The 21,269-nt window shown below is 39.5% G+C and overlaps 1 protein-coding gene across 3 annotated transcripts in view; it reads right to left on the minus strand.

Moving 5' to 3' along the window:
- The window catches only part of ATRNL1 (attractin like 1), a 700,209-nt gene that overhangs the window by 400,330 nt on the left and 278,610 nt on the right, over positions 1-21,269 (minus strand). Inside the window, exon 27 of one of the 3 annotated variants that reach the window (XM_060171226.1) lies at positions 1,476-1,654. The exons of the other annotated variants lie outside the window; for them this stretch is intronic. Coding sequence (XP_060027209.1) covers positions 1,568-1,654 — 87 coding nt within the window. The 3' untranslated portion in view covers positions 1,476-1,567. Of the gene's footprint in view, positions 1-1,475; positions 1,655-21,269 lie in introns of those variants that run through there. 3 annotated transcript variants of the gene reach the window in all.

Here is a 21,269-nt window from a genome sequence, read left to right on the forward strand (position 1 = left end):
AACTTTACATGTGGGAATTTATTATTCTTAGTAACTTGTAATTATAGGCACTATTGTCTTCCTTAATTCACACATAAACAAGCAGGCCCAGAGCAGTTTAAAATCATGACTGAGATTTGAACTGAAGAAATATAAGGTTTGATTAGCCCTGACTTCTGACTCTATCCATTAAAGGTCAATAGCATTCAAGATAATTTAATTACAGATAACCATTACACTATTTCCCCAGCTCTAGTTATGACCATGGAATGTGAGTTCAGACTGACAGGGATGCAGAGGTTACACAGGTTCCTGTGCTAAATATGAACAAATACGGGCCCTTGGTCAGATTGAGGAGGGTGACAGTTAACAGTATTTATATATGCTTTTCCCATATTTGGGAGCTACTCTCTACCCTAAACCAAAATTCTAGTCTTATTCCCAACTCTGGCACCATCTTCCCAGACAATACTTTTCAGTCCACCTGCGTATTAGCTGTGGGGCTCAGGCAAAAATTACTAAAGTCATGGGACCCTTGGAATAGACCTAAAATAGCCTTCCTAGCTTCTTCCAACATGAAGACCCCAATCACATCTGCTATAGTCTAACCTTTAGATTCCTGATTATTAAACAATTTGTTCTGCTATATCTTAATGCTTTTCAGCCACCAAGTTGCAGATGTTACCATGGTGCCAACCTGACTTCACTGGACAGACTACCTCACCAATGTGTCCTGGAACCCCACTTCCCCAAGAGCTCTACCCCACTAGGAAAAGACAGAAACATGCTGGGAGAATGGACTGCCCTGTGAGTTCCCATGTCCAGCAGAGAAGCAATTACAGAAGCCAGACCTCCCACCTTCTGCACCCCATCAAGATCTTTGGTCCATATTCCCAGAGGGATAAAGACTAGGGAACCTAGGATGGGACATTCTCATTTCCTCATTACTACAAGTTCTACTTTGAGTAACCATATAACCTTCGCAGTCTTGATATGTAAAATGAGAACAATTATTTTATCTATCACACAAGTTTTGAAGACAGTATGAAATAAGTTATTTTGGAAAGAATTTTTAGTATAGAATCCAGCACAACAACAAAAATGGTCCTTTGTCAATGATCTTCTTTGATTAGATGCCCAAACATGTCACAAAAACAGCATATGTATCACCTGTTATCCTGGAAGCATGTTGTGGACTAGACACCACTTGAGAATGACAGCTATATTGAAGCTACTACCTACTGCAAATCTTTGCTACACAAATCTTTTACTTTCGTTCTCTGCTCAGGGTAACCAAATACATGCCTATCATATTGACCTTTCTGTCTTACATAGATAATTCCCAAACTGGAAAGCCAGTCAATTGCTTCCCCAACAATACTCCTACACTCTTCATTTCTAAATGTTAAGGTACTGGGGGGGGGGGGGAGGAGTAAGAATTATTTTTTTGTAAATAGTGTAATATAATATTTTTGCAAATTTCTCAAGAAAGAAAGATAATCTCTTTTCCATTGTGGGCTTCCAGAAAACTGATGCAAGTTTAATGAAAAGTGAGACAAGGTAATTTTTACACAATACAAAGGTTTCATCAGTCATATATAAAACAACAACAACAACAACTCCTCATGAAGCATCTTGAACTTGTAATCATATTCCGTGTCACCTCCTTCAGAACCTAGTTATGATAAAAGACATGGTAGATGTGACCCGGATGGAGTAGGCAGTTTCTCTGGATTTCACTGTGGTTTGTTCCAGTGCCTTCCCTGCCCGTATTCTATCTACTCCAGTGATAGGCACTCAGTGTACAACTCTTACGTCACCATGTGCAGAGACACTAAACAGCTCTAATGCTCGCAGGGGCAAACGATGCAGTTCTGGTAGAGTGACCCTTATCTATCTTTATCTTAGTTTTTTTTTTTTTTACATTTCAGACTTTTTACCAAATGTAACTCCTATTACATTAGTTTTATTCCATTCTAACAGCCTTAAAAATAGCCACTTCAACTTACTATCTTCATTTAAAGGTAGCTCTTAGTTAAAAAGTATTTTATCCTAATTATATACTTGTTACATAAACACTAAGTTCGTGTTATCCTAACAAAATTTTAAAATAACAGTATCTGTTCCTATTCAAATATAGCAAGTCACAATGAAGTTTTAAGATCCCACCCAATATACTTACTATAATAATATATAATACCAAAGCGATAACACATGGCCCAAAGACACATGAAGAAATGCTTCATTTTTCATTAGAGAAATGCAAATTAAAACTACACTGAGATACCGCCTCACACCTAAGAGAATGGCATGCATCAACAAGCCAGGAAATGACAGGTGTTAAAGAGGTTGTGGAGGGGGCAGAGGTAGTGCACCCCATTAAACACATATAGTAAAAAGCACAAGGACCCACACGAGGTTCTGGGTTCAAGCCACTGGCTTCCCACCTGTATGGGGAGGAGTCACTTCACAAGAGGCAATGCAGATCTGCAGGTGTTTCTCTTTCTTCATCTCTACTTCCCCTCCTCCCTCAATTTCTCTCTGTCCTACCCAATAAAAAAACGGGGGAAATGCCCTTCAGGAGCAGTGGATTCACAGTGCCAGCACCACGCCCCAGTGACAGCCCTGGAAATTAAATTTTAAAAAAGGTTATGGAGAGGGGCCAGGTGTTGGCACACTTGGTTGAGTGCATGTGTTAAAATACACAAGGACCCAGGTTCGAGTCCCTGGTCCCCACCTGTAGGGGGAGAGCTTCATGAGTGGTGAAACAGTGCTGCAGGTACCTCTCTGTCTTTCTCCCTCTCTACCCTCCCCCTTCCTTCTCAATTTCTGGCTGTCTCTATCCCATAAATAAAATGATTAAAGAAAGAAAGAAAAAAAAAGGTTGTGGAGAGAAGGAAGCTGTTTCACTGCTGGTGGGAATGCAAAGTGGGGCAGACTCTTTGGAAAACTGTATCGACAGTCCTTAAACAAATAAAAATAGAATTACCTTATGACTCAGCAATACCACTCTTGGCATTTATCCAGTGAACACTCAAGCACGAATTAGAAGGGACATGTGCACTCCTCTGTTCATAGCAGCATTGGTCAAAGAGGAGAAGCAGCCTAGATGCCCAGCATCAGATGACAGGCTAAAGAAGTGATTTATTCCATGCTACTCTGCAATAAAAATTTTTAAAAAGATGACATTGTGTCCTTTGGGACAAAATGCATGGACTGGAGGTGATTATGCTTAGTAAAGTAAGTAAAGAGATGAAAGAAAACTTCCAGATGGTTTCACTCATATGTGAAACTTAAAGATCTGATTTATATGATCTTGCCAAAAGAAACAAAACAGAAGCAAGCAAACTGTTTGTAAGACTTAGGAAATTTTCTACTGCATGTCCCTCAGTCACTCCAAAGCTAACCTTGCCAGACAAAGTAAGGACTACAAAAGCTGAATAAGGACAAGAGACTAGCAGACTTTAATGATAACTCTTGGGTCACTACCAGGCCACCCCATCACCGGGGACCAGAGTCAGAGAGTCCTGGGATTCCCACACAGATATGATGGGCCTAGACTTCTAACAGATCCCTCTCACCACTGTCACTGGTCTTCTCCATCAGGAACAACATAAGGGACTTCTCTATGGGCTCCTATAAGACCTGGCCCTCAAGGTGAATCAACAATGGTAGGGAATGGGATATGGAGTTCCGGCAGTGGGAATTGTGTGGAATTGTACCCCTCTCAACCTATGGTTTTGTCAGTGTTTCCATTTTATAAATAAAAACTTAAAAAAGACTTAAGAAAACTATGGTGGTTATCTTTGGAAGGTGGAAGAGTGGGAATACAGAACTTTGGCTGTAGGTGTGGTGTGGAACTATACACTATAACCTTATAATCTTATAACAAACTATTAATTAAAAATTTAAAAAAATTTTTAAAAGACTACTAAAGAACTATTTCCATCAGAAGTTCAAATCAGAGCCAAGGAAGCAGCCCAGCAGATAGAACTTGCACAGACTCTGCCTGAGGTCCTGTATGCCACGGAAAAAGACAAGTGGAACTCCATAAACAGTTGAACAATGCTCTAGTGGTTATCCTCTCTCTACTTTTTAAATAAAATTTTTTTTCATGTGTTAAAAGTCCAAAAATCTTGCTATATTGCCTAAAGATTTCCAGTAGCTTTCTGCTAGATTCTTTAGTCTTTCTATGTATGCTGTCATATTGTCTGCAAAGAGGGAGAGTTTGACTTCTTTCCTTCCAATCTGTACTCCTTTGATTAGTCAATAATTTCTTCGGCTATATATCTTAACTCGTTTTCAGCCACCAGGTTCCAGATGCTAACATGATGCCGACCAGACTTCCCTGGGCAGACAACCCCACCAATGTGTCTTGGAGCTCTGTTTTCTCAGAGCCCTGCTCCACTAGGGAAAGAGAGAGGCAGGCTGGGAGTATGGATCGACCTGTCAATGCCCATATTCCATGGGGAAGCAATTACAGAAGCCAGACCTTCCACCTTCTGCACCCCATAATGACCCTGTGTCCATACTCCCACAGGGTTAAAGAATAGTAAAACCAGGTGGTGGTGCACCTGGTTGAGCGCACATGTTACAGTGCACAAGGACCCAGGTTCAAGCCCCCAGACCCCACCTGCAAGGGGAAAGCTTCACAAGTGGTGAAGCAGTGCTGCAGGTGTCTCTCTCTCTCCCTCTCTATTACGTCCTTTCCTCTCAATTTCTGACTGTCTCTATCCAACAAATAAAGATAAAAAAAAAAAGAATAGTAAAACTATCAAGGGAAGGGATGTGAAACGAAGATTTGGTGGTGGGAATTGTACCCCTCTTATCCTATGGTCTTGTCAGTGTTTCCTTTTTATAAATAAATTAATTAAAACCAAAAGAAAGTCCAAGAACCATTGGCTAACACTGACTGTTTTGGAGTAAACTGAAATGTTCTGCAGTTTTTAGATAGTCAATTTATAGGTATATGATGTGTTTCTCAGAAATATTTTTCAACAGACCCTTTAATTGAGAAGCAGAAGTTCAGATAGCAGTTATAGAGATTAGGCTTTGCATATTTGATTGTGTAAATGTACATTTTCAGCATGGTAGTCGTAGAATTAAATGCACAGCTGCCAAAACTGTTAATGGGAAAAACATACTTAATTTAGTGTTATACTGAAAATATTCCCCTTCCTTCTCAATATATTCAATCAAAAAATTCATTACACAGTGCTCTTATCTACTTTTTTTCAAGGTACCAGAAACTGTTATATTCCATTAGAAATAACTGTTTTGCTAACAAATTTCATATACAAAATGTTAACTTTTCACGTGCTTTTGGGGAAAATGTAATTTATGAGAAAGAAAAATCATTGCCTATGGTTGTAGCATTTCAAGTTTTTTTTTGTTCTTTCAATTATTATGCAAATATGATTGCTATTGTAAAAGACCTTTGTCATGAATTGCTTTGTAATGGGGCAAGGTTACTGAACATTGTTTTTAATAGATGTTTCTATGGCAGTACTTCACATAAGACCTGAAAATAAATTGCTAGTGGTAAAAATGCATCCACCTTTCTCCCCTTAAAGTGCCAGAATTAAAGATGTTTATCCAAATGCTTTTAGTCAGTTCACTTGTATATTTTCACAGCCATGTCTGTGGTAGTAAATATGAAACAATGATCGTCCTCAGCCTTCCTCTGTAGCTGTCACTAAGATGGTGTCATAATGTTTAGAGATAAGCTCTCTAACTGTCAGCATTTGTTATGGTTCACTGATGCGTGATAAACTGAGAGGGACATTGTCTTCTTGCACTAAGTGTATTAATGCAGTAATGGTATTTCTCAATGATTTCATACTCAAGATCAAAACAATGAGATTCATCTGTATTTTCTGCAATTTGCTTATTAATCAATATATACTTCTCATCACTGTCTGATCCCTTATTATACACTTTCTAAGTATTGATTGAGACAAATCTACATTGCAGTTTAAGGATTAACTGGTTTTAACTAATACTTTATTTAGAATAACTGTAATTTCTTAATTCATCTTTTAGCTATTTGTTTTATTTATTTGTTTATTTATTTATTTTGGATAGAGACAGAGAATTGAGAGGGGAAGGAGGGAAAGAGAGAGAGTGAAAGAAAGGAACACTGCTCCACCATTTGTGAAGTTCCCCTCTGTTGGTGGATCAATTCATAACTCACTCTCTCTCTCTCTCTCTCTCTCTCTCTCTCTCTATATATATATATATATATATATATATATATATTCAACTTATCTTTTAGGATTAGTAAAATGGTGTTGTTTATTCTCTTTGTTGTTGTCTTTGAATATTTGGTTTGAGTAAGCACTCCAGATTTCTCTAGTCTGTGTGCATTTTCCTGGTTAAGAGTCCAGTAGACAATAAAATAAGAAAGTAGGCTACAAGTAGGCTAGATTTTTCTATGGAAATCTGAGTCACTCTTTCTTCCAAGTAGAAAATTAAAAGAGGAAGAAACCAAGAAGGCAAACCCATTTATGATAGTATCAAAAAAGCAGATATCTGTCTAGGAAAAGACTTAATGAGGGAGATGAAAGACTTACACAGTGATTACTGAATCCATGACAAAGAAAGCTAAAGGAGACACAGGAAGTGGAAAGATAGCCTGTGCTAGTTGACTGGAGAAATCAGCAACATCAAAATGACAAGCTATTAACTAGACAACAACAAAATCTAGATACAAAATAACATATGGTGGCATACAGTGTCTTGAATAAAATAAAAATTCATTAGCCACGTCAGGAAGTTGACTATAATAAAAACAAAAAATATTTAATAAAAATGGCACAGTATGTGTTAAAGATTAGCCAGAAAAAAAAAGTAAAGTTTTTCTTTCCCATGAGAAATTAGGCAAACAGAAATGAATATTGCTTTCAAAAGGCTAAAAGAGGTTAACTGAGAATTCTATAGCCAATGGGGGGGGGGGGTCTCTGATATCTGATTACTGTAAAAAATGGCGACTAATCCCTAGCACTGCAAAAACGGTATCATCTGTTTTCCATCTACACCATGCCTCGGCCTTGCATGAGCTTAATGTGCAGCTTGGCGATACGAGAATCCGGCATGAAGCCCAGCCAGTCTATCTTGGCGTTACTCTCGATCGCACCCTGTCATTTCACGAACATCTCATAAAAACTGCAGCAAAGGTGGGCGCGAGGAGTTACATCATTGCAAGACTGGCCAGCTCCTCATGGGGCGCGAGCGCTTCCACACTACGATCATCCTCTCTGGCATTATGCTATTCCACTGCAGAATACTGTGCCCCAGGATGGTTCCGTAGCCCCCATGTCCACTTGGTCGATTCCAAATTATATTCCTCCATGAGGATCATTTCTGGAACCATCCGTTCCACCCCGGTTCCATGGCTGCCAGTTCTCAGCAACATCGCCCCGCCAGATATTCGTCGGGATGCGGCATCATCTAAGTTCATTTCCCACGTCTACGCTCGACCGGACCTGCCAATATACGTGGAGATCTTCGCCCACCCTGTCCAACGCTTGACGTCTCGTCACCCAATCTGGTCCCCTATGCCTACACTGAACTTCTCTGTTCCAGTCTCTTGGAAACAGAGCTGGCAGTCAGCTGAGGTAAAGAACAAACACCTCATCACAGACCCCTGTAAGCGTCAACCCGGCTCTGACCTAGCACGTTATGATTGGGCCCTCCTCAATCGCTATCGAACAGGCCATGGCCGGTGCGCCGCTATGTTCCATCGCTGGGGAGCCAGAGACGACCGGAACTGCCCCTGCGGCTCCAGACAGACTATGACCCACATAGTCAACGACTGCCACCTCTCCAGATTCAAAGGTCTCGAAACTTTACATCAGGCTCAACCTGACGCTGTTGACTGGCTACAGAAGAAGGGCAAACGCTAGAAGAAGAAAGGGGGGGGGGTCTGAAAAATGAAGGCAAACTAAAAAAAAAGTTTGAAGAAGAAAGAATGTGCTGCCATTAAATATGGGTCACAGGGAGTTACAAAGACAGTTGTTTTGGAACTGCCTGCTGTATTTAAATACGCATTTAAAGTCACATCTAGAGGTGTCACTTCTAGCTATTTATCCACAAAGTAATACACAATGAGCATACACGAAATGTTAACAAACATTCATGAATTGTTCTTTTTTAATTTTTTTTTAAATTTTTTATTTAAGAAAGGATTAATGAACAAAAACATAAGGTAGGAGGGGTACAACTCCACACAGTTCTTTTTTAATTGGATAGAGACAGAAATTGAGAGTGGAGGAGGAGATTAACAAGGAGGGAGGGAGGGAGGGAGACAGAGAGAGAGAGAGAGACAGACACAGCCCTGCTTCACCACCCATAAAACATTCCCCTGCATTTGGGGACCAAGGGCTTGAACCTGGGTCCTTGCACTGTAATGTGAGCACTTATCCCTGTACCACTGCCTGATTCCTGCCCCTCCACTCTTTTTTTTTTTAACCAGAGCACTGCTCAACTCTGGTTTATGGTGGTGTAGGAGATTAGAGCCTCAGGCATGAGAGTCTCTTTGCATAACCATTATGCTATTTACACCTCCCCCCCTTAAGAGTTTTTAAATATAACTCAGCAGTAGAAAAGACTAATCTGCTATTCTTCAAAGGAAAAAGAAAACAACTGAAGTTGTTATACTAGATGAAATTTGGACTGGACTATGTATTTATTATATGATTCTGTTCATAGCACAATTTCAGCATATGCCTGCCAGGGGTCAAACTTGACTGCTCACTCAGGCAAGTCTTGTGATTTACTTACTGTCTGACTTCCCTGATTGCAAACCAAGCTCATATTCCTGAAGAATTTCTGTTGCATAATGCTGCCAATGCATATTGTAGAGTTATATTACAAGTACTTGAAAAAAGTACTAAGTGATAAACTATTTCAACTATGTATATTGTAAACTTTATCTCAAAAAAGTATGGTCTGCCTGTCACTTTTAGGAAAATGACCGTTGTTGGCAATGATAAAAGAGGTTTTAAAATAAATCATAATACTTCATCTGCAGGGGGAACTTCATAAGCAGTGGACCAGAGCTGTGGATATTTCTTTTGCACTGTATCTCCCACCCGTTTCTCACCCTCTGCCCAGCCAGCATTTGACAATCAACTGAATATGAGAAGTCAGAATCTTTTACTATGCCAGATAATTTTAACGTTTTATATAAACAGAAAAATTTCATTCCTTTCACTGTTCTTAAAATATAACTATTTCTCCTTAGAAAGAGAAAGATCATTCTTTATAGCTAGTATAAGATTTTTCTTTGCTATTATAAAATGAACTGTTAAACTTAAGATGGCTTCAAATTTAATTTCTAAAGTACTGGAAAAACTATAGCAATATTACACATATGAAAATTAGGGGTTTGGTCTAGGAGGTGGTGCAGTGGAGAAAGCATTGGACTCTCAAGCATGAGGTCCTAGTTCAAACCCCAGCAGCATATGTACCAGAGTGATGTCTGATTCTTTCTCTCTCTCTCTCTCTCTCTCTTCCTAATTTCTCATTAATAAATAAAATCTAAAAGAAAAACAAAAAAATTAAGAAATGAAAATATTAGGGGTTTCTAAGCATATGATAATCTTTAAAGCCAAACATCTGAACTTATGTCGTAAAATTTGTATTTTATTTTGTGTAATTGTGCTATATAATTAGAAATTAATTTTGATTTTTGCACTGAATAATAAAAGCATTTTACAAATTAAGTGTTTCACTATCTGAACTGAAAGCTGAATTCAAAGCAGAATCTGACTGAGTTTGGAGATGGCACCAAAGTAAAAATCTCTGGGTGGAGGGTGAGGGTAAATGTTCAGCTTCTTCACTGGGGGGATGGGAGGAAGACACAGACCTTTGGTGGTGGGAATGGTGTTAATATACATTCCTGTTAACTCATAGTCTTATGTATCACTATTTCATTAATATGGAAAAAAAATTAAAAAACAAGAGTATGAGGGATTTGTGCTGTCAAAAGTAGCGTCAGCTCCAAGAGGCTGTATCCGATGTACTTATAATATCATTAGGATTAAATGCTATTATTCATTATTAGACAGAAAGAGTGTTGATACATGCTCTTTTGTGAGTGAATATTGAAAATACCAAAGACAAAGAAATATGTATGGTATGATTTGATTTATATGAAATGTCTAGAATACACAGTACCATAACACTAGAAAATGCAGGTGGTTTTCTAGAATTTAGATAGGTCACATAGGCTCCTGTGCTGAATATGGACCCCAGATCAAATCCATGGGGTTTACAGTCAACAATATTTATACACCTTTCCCATATTTGGGAGCTACTCTCCTCCCTGATCCAGCTTTCTAGCCCTTTTTCCAGCCATGACATCATCTCCCCAGACAATAACCTGGGTCCACCTGCATATCAGAGGTCAGGCTTGGCAAAAACTAATAAAGTCATGGGCCCTTGGGAATATTAACTAAAATAGACCTACTAACTATCTTCAAAACAGAGACCCCAAATCTTCATCTGCAATATTCCAGCCTTTAGGTTCACAATTAGTCAACAATTTGTTCGGGTTATATCTTAACTTGTTTTCAGCCACCAGGTTCCAGATGCTACCATGATGACGACCAGACTTCCATTGACAGATGACCCCACCAATGCATCCTGGAGCTCTGCTTCCTCAGAGCCCTGCCCCACTAGGGAAAGAGAGAGGCAGAATGGGAGTATGGATCGACCTGTCAATGTCCATATTGAGTGGGGAAGCAATTACAGAAGGCAGACCTTCCACCTTCTGCACCCGATGGTGACCCTCGGTCCATACTCCCAAACAGATGAAGAATAGGAAAGCTATCAGGGGAGGGGATGGGATATGGAGCTCTGGTGGTGGGAATTGTACCCCTCTTATCCTATGGTCTTGTCAGTATTTCCAATTTATAAATAAATTTTTAAAAATGTATTAAAAATGAAATTAAACTAGGAGGAAAAGGGAGTTTGTTTTGGTAGCAGGAGTGGGTGGGAATGGTAAACATATTCTATAATTGCAGGTATGATTTTCTGAAATATATTAACAAACCTTTCATCGTAGATATTAGGCAAGTGAAATACTCTTAAAGAAATCAGTTATAAATGAAAGGTCATCTTTCAGAACCCCTAACCTGCAAAGCAGGAAACTTAGAAATATCTCTCAGAGTCAGCTGGTAATGTTCCAGGAATATTTTCATGTTGCTGCACAAATATTACTAAAAAGCATGTTCCTAGATTGATTCAACTACAGTCAACAACTAGTGACCCTCTCTCCATGTGCCCGTGGCCCCATTGAAGTCTTAAGACTAATAATTTACATTTCTTCTATTGCAGTAAAACCTCATTACCTGTCAAAATATATCCACTTCTCACCTTGCTCATCTGTCGCCAAGTACAGGAAGAGAAGGGAATAAGGATAGTCTGTCACTGACCAAAGTTCTCAAGACTCTATTAATGTGTGTTCATGTGCGTGTGTGTGTGTGTGTGTGCGTGTGCGTCAGGGTGTCACTCTGTGTGGGGGTGTTTCTGTATGTGTTCCCAAGTATGCATTTGCATACTTGTGAAGCAAGGGAGAGTCAGCAAGCAAATGGACACAGGGTTTCTCAAGGGGCAGAGACAGGAATCATAAGTAAAGAAGTAGGGAGTTGCTGCTCCCCCAAACAAAGATTTCCTACTCAGACAGAAAGCGATGGTGAAACAGCTAACCCATAGGAATCAGAAAGACTATGATCTGAGGTTGCTACATGCTTTATATTTCACCCTTTTTTGTTTAGAAAATATTTATTTATTTATTTATTTACTATTTTCTTTATTTATTGGATAGAAACAGCCAGAAATCGAGAGGGAAGGAGGAGATAGACAGAGAGACACCTGCAGCCCTGCTTCACCACTTGCAAAGCTGCAGGTGGGGGCCAAGGGGTCGAACTCAGGTCCTTTCGCGCTGTAACATGTCACTCAACAAGATGCACCACCACCCGGCCCCAGAAAATATTTATTTTTTGTGGGAGGGAGGATGGGAGAGAGAAAGAGAGATAGAGAGATAGAGAGACAGAGAGACAGAGAGAGAGCTCAAAATATCCCCCCAGCATCTAGCACATGCAGCACCAAAGACAGAACCAAGAAACTCAATTCATGCATGTGTTGTACTTTCCCACTAAGCCACCACCCTGGTCACTGAATTGTTCCTTTAATTTCTTTTCTATTCTTTCCTTTTTATTTATTAGTTAATTTATTTACAGAATAAAAATAGAAAATATCAGGGGTCGGGTGGTAGCACAACGGGTTAAGCACCGGTGGCGCAAAGCATAAGGACCTGTGTAAGGATACCAGTTTGAGCCCCTGGCTCCCCATCTGCAGAGGGTGGGGGGGGTTCATGAGTGGTGAAGCAGATCTGCCTGTATCTTTCTCCACCCCCTCTGTCTTTCCCTCCTCTCTCAATTTCTCTCTGACCTATCCAACAACAACAATAATAATAACCACAACAAAAGGGAAAAAAATGGCCTCCAGGAGCAGTGGATTTGTAGTGTAGGCACTGAGCCCCAGTAATAACCCTGGAGACAAAAAGAAGAGAAAAGAAAAGAAAAGGGAGGAAAGGAAAGGAAAGGAAAAAGGAAAGGAAAGGAAAGGAAAGGAAAGGAAAGGAAAGGATGACAAAACCACAGGATAACCAGAGTTCCATATCCCACGCCCTCCATTGAAAGCTTTCCTATTCTTTATCCCTCTGGGAGCATGGACCCAGGATCATTATGGAGTGCAGAAGGTGGAAGGTCTGCTCTGTTGATATATCATGGTAAAGTGATTAAACCTAGAACCTTGGAACTTCAGACATTAAAATACTTTGCATAAGCATTAGGCTGTCTCCCTCCACCCTTTCTATTTAAAGTGTGTATTTGGTCTATCCCAGGCCTCTTCACCACACAGTATTGTATAGAAGGTGAGGAGGCTAAATAATCTACATTTCTACTCCTAGGCGATCAATTAAATCATAAGAAGTTTTGTAAAACATTATCTACACTTAATGTTTGTTTATTGCCACCAGAACTATTATGCCTTCACCATGAACCAACCTACTGCCATAGCAGCTACTTCCTTCTTTCTTTTTCTTTTCTTTCTCTCTTTCTTTTAGGTAGAGGAAGAGAGAAATTGAGAAGCCAGAGGGAGATAGGGACACACACACACACACACACACAGAGAGAGAGAGAGAGAGAGAGACCGGCAGCACTGCTTTACAGCTAGTGCTTGAAACAGGATTTTTGTTGTTGTTGTTGTTGTTTTTCCTCCAGAGTTATTGCTGTGGCTTGGTGCCTGCACTATGAATCCACTGCTCCTGGAGGCTTTTTTTTTCTTTCCATTTTTTTGTTGCCCTTGATGTTGTTATTGTTGGATAGGACAGAGAGAAATCGAGAGAGAAGAGGAGACATAGAGGGGGAGAGAAAGACACCTGCAGACCTGTTTCACTGCCTCTGAAGCGAACCTCCTGCAGGGGGCTAGAGCCAGGATCCTTAAACTGGTCCTTGTGCTACAAGCCACGTGAGCTTAACCTGCTGTGCTACTGCCCGACCTCTGAAACAGATGCCCTCTACCCAGATACCACTACCCAGCCCGGAATGTATTTTATAAATACACAAATGTAAGTTTGTATTAGTCACAAAATAAACGTCAGTGTTTTTCTTACTACTCAAAAATTTTCCTCTAGTCTCTTATGTACTCCACAAAGGCAGTGGATACTCTTTCGGTGTTTACTTACTTAATGGAGAAGCAATGGATTTATAACACAAGTAATGAAAAGCAAAAGCAGAGGAAATATTAAATATAAGGCAAAGGAAACAATAGGCAATTAAAAGTTAACACAAAGAAAGTAAAGCTAAAGCTAAGAGTTTAATACCATGTCAAAATAGAGTTACACTGAAGATATACGCTGTTCAACTCTATGAACAAAAGTACAATTCACATGCCAGAAGAAGGAAACTAATCTCGTTAAGCTATGCATTCATGTAAAATTAGTCTCTGCCTCTCTGTCTGAAAGCAGCACTTAGGCCTTTTTAATTTTTATGGCTTCTGGTATTAGGTAATTGTAGTCATGTTACAATCAAATTCTTCACAATTCAGATCTGTTCTGACTGCTGCTAGAGTCAGTTCTTTCCCTTTGACTAGCCCAACACAGAATTCATTTATTTTGCTACAGAATGTTGTAGACTGTGAACTTCACAGGGATAGAGGAAGTTGCTATCTTAGAGGCGTCATGTGTAAAACAAAAAGCTGTGTCAGCAATAATTTGGTTTCAGATAGAAAAGGATAAACATCAGCAATGGAAATGATGGCTAGCCGCCAAATGTAGTTGTCTGCTAAGACAACTACTGGCCATCTACCCCTGAATTTTTTATGGGAAGGTTAATGGTTCCATCTCTCATCAGTAACCACTCTGACTTTCTCATTCTGGGGAAAAAAAATTAGATAGTATATAAACAAATTTACTTCAAAAGGATGTCAATCGAATTTACAATCAAAACTGACGTCAGTTGTTAAGTCTTGGTCAATAAAAGTTATTGCCAAAAAGCCATAATTAAAAAAAAAAAAGCCATAATTTATACAGGTAATCTAGGCTTAAGAAATATCCTTCACCCCAGATTAAATTGATGGGATTTACAGTTAACAATATTTATATACTTTTCCCATATTTGGGAGCTACTCTCTGCCTAGATCCAGTCTTCTAGTCCTATTTCCAACCCAGACAACATCTCCCCAAACAATACCTTTGGTCCACCTGCATGTTAGCTGCTGGGCTCAGGCAAAATTCAGTAAAGTCATAGCTTCCTTGGAATATACCTAAAATAGAACTACCAGCTTTTTCCAAAATGCAGACCCCAAATCTCATCTGCTATATTTTTATCTTTAGATTCCTGATGATAAAATAATTGTTCTGCTTTATATCTTAATGTTTTTTTCAGCCACTAAGTTGCAGATGCTACCATGATGCCAACCTGACATCTCCAGGCAGATGACCTTACCAATGTGTCCTGGAACTTCACCTCACCAGAGCCCTGCCCCACTAGAGAAAGATAGAGACAGACTGGGAGTATGGGTCAACCTGCTAATAAGGCCCATGTCCAGAGGAGAAGCAATTACAGAAGCCAGACCTTACACCTTCTGCACCCCATAATGATCCTGGATCCATGTTTCCAGAGGGATAAAGAATAGGTTTCTTTTGCTGTGAAGAAGCTTTTTAATTTGATGTAGTACCATAGGTTTATACTTGCCTTAGTCTTCTTTGTAATTGGATTCGTTTCATTGAAGATGTCTTTAAAATTTATGTGGAAAAGAGTTCTGCCAATATTGTCTTCTAAGTATCTGACAGTCTGGTCTAACATCCAGGTCCTTCATCCAATTGGAATTTACTTTTGTATTTGATGAAATACAGTGGTTCAGTTTCATTCTTCTGCATGTTTCAACCCATTTTTTCCAACACCATTTGTTGAAGAGACTCTGGTTTCCTCATTTAATAGTTTGGGCACCTTTGTCAAAGATTAGACGTTCATAGGTGTGGGGGCTCACTTCTGGGCTCTCAATTCTATTCCACTGGTCAGTGTGTCTATTCATGTTCCAGTAGCAAGGTATTTTGATGATAATGGCCCTATAATACAATTTGAGATCTGGGAGTTTGATGCCTCCGGTTCTGTTCTTTTTTCTCAAGATTGTTTTGGCAATTCTAGGTCTTTTCTGGTTCCAGATAAACATTTGTAGCATTTGTTCTATTCTCCTAAAAAAATATGCTTGGGATCTTGATGGGGATAACATTAAATTTGTAGATGGCTCTGGGTAGTATATTCATTTTGATGATGTTAATTCTACCAACCCATGAACATGGAATATCTTTCCACTTCTTTGTGTCTTTTTCAATTTCCTTGAGTAGTGATTCATAATTTTCAGTATACAAGTCTTTCACTTCTTTGGTTAGGTTTACTCCTACATCAAATTAAAAAGCTTCTTCACAGCAAAAGAAACCACTACCCAAACCAAGAGACCCCTCACAGAATGGGAGAAGATCTTTACATGCCATACATCAGACAAGAGTTTAATAACCAACATATATAAAGAACTTGCCAAACTCAACAACAAGACAACAAATAACCCTATCCAAAAATTGAGGGAGGACATGGACAGAATATTCACCACAGAAGAGATCCAAAAGGCCGAGAAACACACGAAAAAAATGCTCCAAGTCTTTGACTGTCAGAGAAATGCAAATAAAGACAACAATGAGATATCACTTCACTCCTGTGAGAATGTCATACATCAGAAAAGGTAACAGCAGCAAATGCTGGAGAGGGTGTGGGGTCAAAGGAACCCTCCTACACTGCTGGTGGGAATGTCAATTGGTCCAACCTCTGTAGAGAACAGTCTGGAGAACTCTCAGAAGGCTAGAAATGGGCCTACCCTATGATCCTGCAATTCCTCTCCTGGGGATATATCCTAAGGAACCCAACATATCCATCCAAAAAGACTGTGTACACATATGCTCTTGGCAGCACAATTTGTAATAGCCAAAACCTGGAAGCAACCTAGGTGTCCAACAACAGATGAGTGGCTGAGCAAGTTGTGGTATATATACACAATGGAATACTACTCAGCTACTAAAAATGGTGACTTCACCATTTTCAGCCGATCTTGGATGGACCTTGAAAAATTCATGTTGAGGGGTGGGAAGATGGCGGCGGCCTGAAAAATCGCTAACAGCGAGTGCTCTGATAGCATCGTCGGCAACGGTAGGATTTTCTGCCTTTAGCAGGCCAGTCAATAAGGGGGGGGCACCAAAGAAGAGATTACAGTTTAATTTGGGTAAACAATTAGAGCAAAGGTGACAGGGACTAGCGGGGTGCCAGAATTCCCAGGCGGCGCCAGGCAAGGCGAGTGCGCCGGGCATTGTCCTCCGCCCGCCTGGGAAGGCGGCTCCTCCGCCTGTTGCAGAGCGCGGCGGGCAGAGGACCCGGAGAGAGCACTTTAGCTCGGGGGCTGCCTCTTGGGAGTCGCCAGGGTCCACCGCGACCCTGAGGGTGGATCCAAAGACTTCTTGAGTATAGCTCTCATTGGATCAAAGGACTTGGAGCTAGTTTTCATTTTTGAGAAATCCTTTAAAAAAGTCTGGAGGGCGGGGTTTCCCGGAAGATGGCGATTGAGAAGCGGCTAGCCTTTGAGCTCCGGACACATCTCGTGTAAACAATAGGATTTTCTGCCTTTAGCAGGCCAGTCAATAAGGGGCCATAACGGTCATACCAAGGATGTGTCTATAACTTAATTTGGGTTAAGAATTAGAGTAGGGGAAAAAATTCTTTTTTCTTCCTTTTAATTTTCAGGCATACATCCTTCCCGCCGCCCCCCCCCCCCCATAAGCAATGCCTGGGACCAGCTACTAGCAGGATACCCCATACCACCAAACAGGGTTTTTTTTTTTTTTTAATTCACTGATACACATTTGGGAAGTTCCTCGCACTGCTCTTTAATTACAACTCTTCTTCTTATCTTCTCCCTTTTCTCTCTCTTATCTCTCTCTCTCTCTCTCTTTTTTTTTAATCTTGTCATACACTTCTTCTTTCTTCTTTGCCTTTCTGAATTTGTGAATTACTTTGGGGAAGAAATCTGACCCAGAGTGGACTCTCTATGTGTCTATCTCTGCTCTAGTTCCCTTTACACTCTTGTTACCCTTAGAATATACACTGGATAGTCGATTTGCATAACTGTCTATTCTTGCTATCCTCTCTTCCTTTTCTCTTTCTTCACTGGGATTTGGTTACTATTTTTTCACGGACTGGAGAAATTGTTTGGCTAACTGGTAACGATTAAACTCCTTCAATACTTACTTCAGTTGCTACTATTATTCCGGAGGTTGGTGAGTGCAATTGTCATAAAGGTATTTAGTACAGTGTTACTTGTGCTCAAAACACAACAACTGAGGAACAACAGAGCATTAAAAAAAAAAAAGAGAGAGAAACACATAAATTAAAAAAAAAATGGGTAGATTAAAAACAAATAAAACTGCTACCCCAATGAATGAAGACAAGAGCCCAGAAGAAACCACAAATCAGTCAGAAGTAACCATAGATAAGAAAAGTATGCAAGCAATAATAAACTTATTAATCACAGAAATGAAAACAACATTGGAGGAAAGGAATGGCAGTATTAGGGAAACAACAGTTGAGACCCCCAAGGAAAATACTGATTATCTTGAGACAATTAGAGAACTGAAAGCTGACATAGCTGTAATGAAGAAAGAAGCTGAGGCAAGGGAAAGCAGACTAACAGAAGCAGAAAACAGAATTAGTCAGACAGAGGATGAGTTAGAGAAAACTAAGAAAGAGGTGAAAGAGCTTAAAAAGAGATTGAGAGACACTGAAAACAACAACAGAGAAATATGGGATGATCTCAAAAGAAGTAACATTCGTATAATTGGCCTGCCAGAGGAAGAAAGAGAGGAAGGGGAAGCAAACATTCTAGAGGAAATAATACAAGAAAATTTCCAGACCTGAATAACAAAGGATATCAAGGTGCAAGAGGCCCAGAGAGTACCAAACAGAATCAACCCCGACCTGAAAACACCAAGACACATCATAGTCACAATGAGAAGAAGTAAGGATAAAGAAAGGATCCTAAAGGCTGCAAGAGAGAAACAAAAAGTCACATACAGGGGAAAACCCATAAGACTTTCTGCAGATTTCTCAAACAAACTCTAAAAGCCAGAAGGGAGTGGCAAGATATCTATCGAGCCCTGAATGAAAAAGGGTTTCAAACAAGGATTATATATCCTGCTAGACTTTCATTCAAGCTAGATGGAGGGATCAAAACCTTCTTAGACAAACAACAGTTAAAGGAGGCAACTATCACCAAGCCGGCCCTGAAAGAGGTACTAAAAGACCTCTTATAAACAAGAACATCACTATAATACTTGCAATATATCAGAGTAAACAAATTGTTTTTTAGAACAATGGCACTACAATACATTAAATCCATAATATCAATAAATGTCAATGGCTTAAACTCACCCATCAAAAGGCACAGGGTGGGGGGATGGATCAGAAAACATAACCCAACCATATGCTGCTTGCAAGAATCACATCTGTCACAACAAGATAAACACAGACTTAAAGTGAAAGGATGGAAAACTATCATACAGGCTAACGGTCCACAAAAAAGGGCAGGAACAGCCATTCTCATCTCAGACACGATAGATTTTAAATTAAATAAAGTAATAAAAGATAGGCAAGGACATTACATAATGATTAGAGGATCAATCAGCCAAGAAGACTTAACAATTATTAACATCTATGCACCCAACGAGGGACCATCTAAATACATTAAACACCTATTGAAAGAATTTCAAAAATACATCAATAGTAATACAATAATAGTGGGAGACTTCAATACCCCACTCTCACACTTAGACAGATCAACAAAGCAGAGAACCAATAAAGATACAAGAGAATTGAATGAAGAGATTGACAGACTAGACCTCTTGGACATTTTCAGACTCCTCCACCCCAAAAAACTGGAATACACCTTCTTTTCAAATCCACACAACACATACTCAAGGATAGAACATGTTAGGCCACAAAGACAGCATCAATAAATTCAAGAGCATTGAAATCATCCCAAGTATCTTCTCAGACCACAGTGGAGTAAAACTAACTTTTAACAACAAACGGAAAATTATTAAAAGACATAGAATTTAGAAACTAAACAACATGCTCCTTAAGAACCACTGGGTCAGACACTCACTCAAACAGGAAATTCAAATGTTCCTGGAAACTAATGAAAATGAAGACACAACCTATCAAAATATTTGGGACACAGCTAAAGCAGTACTGAGAGGGAAACTTATAGCTATACAATCACATATTAAACACCAAGAAGAAGCCCAAATGAACGAACTTACTACACACCTCAAGGACTTAGAGGAAGAGGAACAAAGGAACCCAAAAGCAACCAGAAGGACAGAAATCACTAAAGTTAGAGCAGAAATAAACAACATCGAAAATAAAAGAACCATACAAAAGATCAATGAAGCCAAATGTTGGTTCTTTGAAAGATTAAACAAAATTGACAAACCCCTAGCCAGACTCACCAAACAAAAAAGAGAGAAGACTCAAATTAATAGAATTGTAAACGATACAGGAGATATCACAACTGACACCACAGAAATCCAGAGAATTCTGCGAAACTTCTATAAAGAACTATATGCCACCAAGCTAGAGAATCTGGAAGAAATGGAACAATTCCTAGAAACCTATGCACTTCCAAAACTGAACCAAGAAGAACTACAAAATCTAAATGCACCAATCACAGACAAAGAAATTGAAACCGTTATTAAGAATCTCCCCAACAACAAAAGTCCTGGACCAGATGGCTTCACAAACGAATTCTACAAAACTTTCAGGAAACAGTTAATACCCATACTTCTTAAGCTATTCCATAAGACTGAAGAAACAGGAATACTCCCTTCCACCTTTTATGAAGCCAACATCACCCTGATACCAAAAGCTGATAGGGACAGAACAAAAAAGGAAAACTACAGACCAATATCTCTGATGAACATAGATGCCAAAATATTAAACAAGATCTTGGCCAACCGGATACAGCAACACATCAAAAAGATTGTTCATCATGACCAAGTGGGATTCATCCCAGGAATGCAAGGCTGGTTCAACATCTGTAAATCAATCAATGTCATTCATCACATCAATAAAAGCAAAGCCAAAAACCACATGATTATCTCAATAGATGCAGAGAAAGCCTTTGACAAAATCCAACACCCATTCATGCTCAAAACTCTACAAAAAATGGGAATAGATGGGAAATTCCTCAAGATAGTGGAGTCTATATATAGCAAACCTACAGCCAACATCATACTCAATGGAGAGAAGCTGAAAGCAATCCCCCTCAGATCAGGGACTAGACAAGGCTGCCCACTGTCACCGTTACTCTTCAACATAGTATTGGAAGTTCTTGCCATAGCAATCAGGCAAGAGAAAGAAATCAAAGGGATACAGATTGGAAGGGAAGAAGTCAAGCTCTCACTATTTGCAGATGATATGATAGTATACATAGAAAGACCTAAAGAATCCAGTAGAAAATTACTGGAAGTTGTTAGGCAATATAGCAAGGTATCAGGCTACAAAATCAATGTACAAAAATCAGTGGCATTTCTTTATGCAAACACTAAATCTGAAGAAGAAGACATCCAGAAATCACTCCCATTTACTGTTTCAGCAAAATCAATCAAATACCTAGGAATA

Source organism: Erinaceus europaeus, chromosome 14, assembly GCF_950295315.1.
Source record: "Erinaceus europaeus chromosome 14, mEriEur2.1, whole genome shotgun sequence".
In the NCBI taxonomy this organism is placed as follows: Eukaryota; Metazoa; Chordata; class Mammalia; order Eulipotyphla; family Erinaceidae; genus Erinaceus; species Erinaceus europaeus.